The 1,720-nt window shown below is 50.5% G+C and overlaps 1 protein-coding gene across 1 annotated transcript; it reads left to right on the forward strand.

Moving 5' to 3' along the window:
- Positions 1-351: 351 nt before the first annotated feature.
- Positions 352-1,403, forward strand: LOC114175331. Its single transcript, XM_028060111.1, has 2 exons — positions 352-660; positions 876-1,403. Exons 1-2 carry the CDS (start codon positions 352-354, stop codon positions 1,401-1,403), a joined length of 837 nt encoding a protein of 278 aa, XP_027915912.1.
- Positions 1,404-1,720: the final 317 nt, after the last annotated feature.

Raw genomic sequence — 1,720 nt, forward strand, 5'->3', positions numbered from 1 at the left:
TCTCATGGTGGCGCGTAGTGTATATATTAAGATATGGATTCAAGTAAGGACCGCATCCCGAAACTCTAATGGGTCAGTGAGTCTTAGGTAGAGCAAACTGACCCAAGTGGTGAGAGTGGCGGGAGGCCTTAGTCTTTGGCATGATAATGGCCTTAGATGCTTGAAGGTTAACCTTGTGTGTGGTAGGGTGAAACCCATTGACAATGGCTCTGCAGAGTAGTAGAGGCCACCACAAGTGCAAGCGTCCAGTGAATCCGATCTTAGTATATGTGTCCGGATAATTGACTCATAGTTTCCTGCTTGTCTGCTATACCATGATTCTCTGTGCTCACTGAGCATTGGTGGGCCAGCATGAGGCTGGTTATGGAAGAGAGGCATGAGGAGATCAAATGGGAAGCCTTCAAGAGGAGGTTTCTTTCAGAATACTTCCCAGACAGCGTGAGATACGCAAAGGAGGTGGAGTTCCTCCAGTTGACACAGGGGGACAAGTCAGTGGCCGAGTATGCCGAGAGGTTCAAGCATCTGGGGCATTTCTACACCATGCCGCTCGATGAGGAGTGGCGTTGCAGGAAGTTTGAGAATGGTCTCCGAGGAGACATTCGCTTGATGGTAGCCCCACTTTCCATCAAGGACTTCGCGGCCTTGGTGGAAAAGGCCAAGGTTATGGAGAGAATGAAAGTGGAGGTCGAGGCCCAGCAGCAGCCACAGTAGAGGGTTAGCGGACCATTTGGGTCCAGGCCGAGAGTTGAAGAAAAGAAGAAGTCGTATGCTAGGCCTCATCCACAACAACAGGGGTCTAGAGGATTTTCTTTCCGCCGAGCAAGATCCAGTGCCATCATTGCAGAGGACCGCATGTGAAGAGTTTTTGCCCGTAGCTATCCGGGTTCCACAAGAGCAACCGTTGTGGTAGGGAGGGTCACTTTGGTAGAGACTGTCCGACTTTAAGGAGGATCGTGGTACGACCTTCTTCACAGACTCCGAGTCAAACTCAGCCGAGGAGGGGAGGCAGCAGACCTCAGGCTACAGGAAGGGTGTATGCGATGACCGGGTTAGAGGCAGCAGGTTCAGGTAACCTTGTGATTGGTTGTTGTGTGATATTTGGCAAGTCTTGTTGCGTGCTTTTTGATTCTGGAGTGACACACTCTTTTGTGTCGGAGTCTTGTGTGCGGGAGTTGGGTCTGTCGGTGTGTGAACTACAGTTCGATCTCGTTGTATCTACTCCGGCATCTGGGTTGGTTAGGACTTCTTCAGAGTGTGCTAGGTGCCCGGTGGAAGTAGAGGGACACGTGTATAAAGTCAATGTTATATGCCTCCCTCTGCAAGGGCTAGATGTGATCTTGGGAATGGATTGGCTCTCAGCCAATCGCGTTCTCATCGACTGTCAGGAGAAGAAGTTGTTGTAGGATCTTTGCAAGGATGGAGGTTGAGAAGGAGGAAAGGATAATAGTGATACCGGTGGTCAGGGAATTTGAGGATGTGTTCCCCGAAGAGGTACCAGGCTTACCCCCAAGGAGAGAAGTAGAGTTCTCCATAGATTTGGTACCGGGTGCGGGCCCCGTATCGATAGCCCCTTATTGGATTGCTCCTGCAGAGTTGGTGGAGTTAAAGAAGCAGATAGAGGAATTGCTTGAGAAGCAATTTATACGGCCGAGTGCTTCACCGTGGGGAGCGCCTGTTTTGCTTGTAAAGAAGAAAGATGGTGGCTCAAGGTTGTGTGTGG

This window comes from Vigna unguiculata, chromosome 3 (assembly GCF_004118075.2).
Source record: "Vigna unguiculata cultivar IT97K-499-35 chromosome 3, ASM411807v1, whole genome shotgun sequence".
In the NCBI taxonomy this organism is placed as follows: domain Eukaryota; kingdom Viridiplantae; phylum Streptophyta; class Magnoliopsida; order Fabales; family Fabaceae; genus Vigna; species Vigna unguiculata.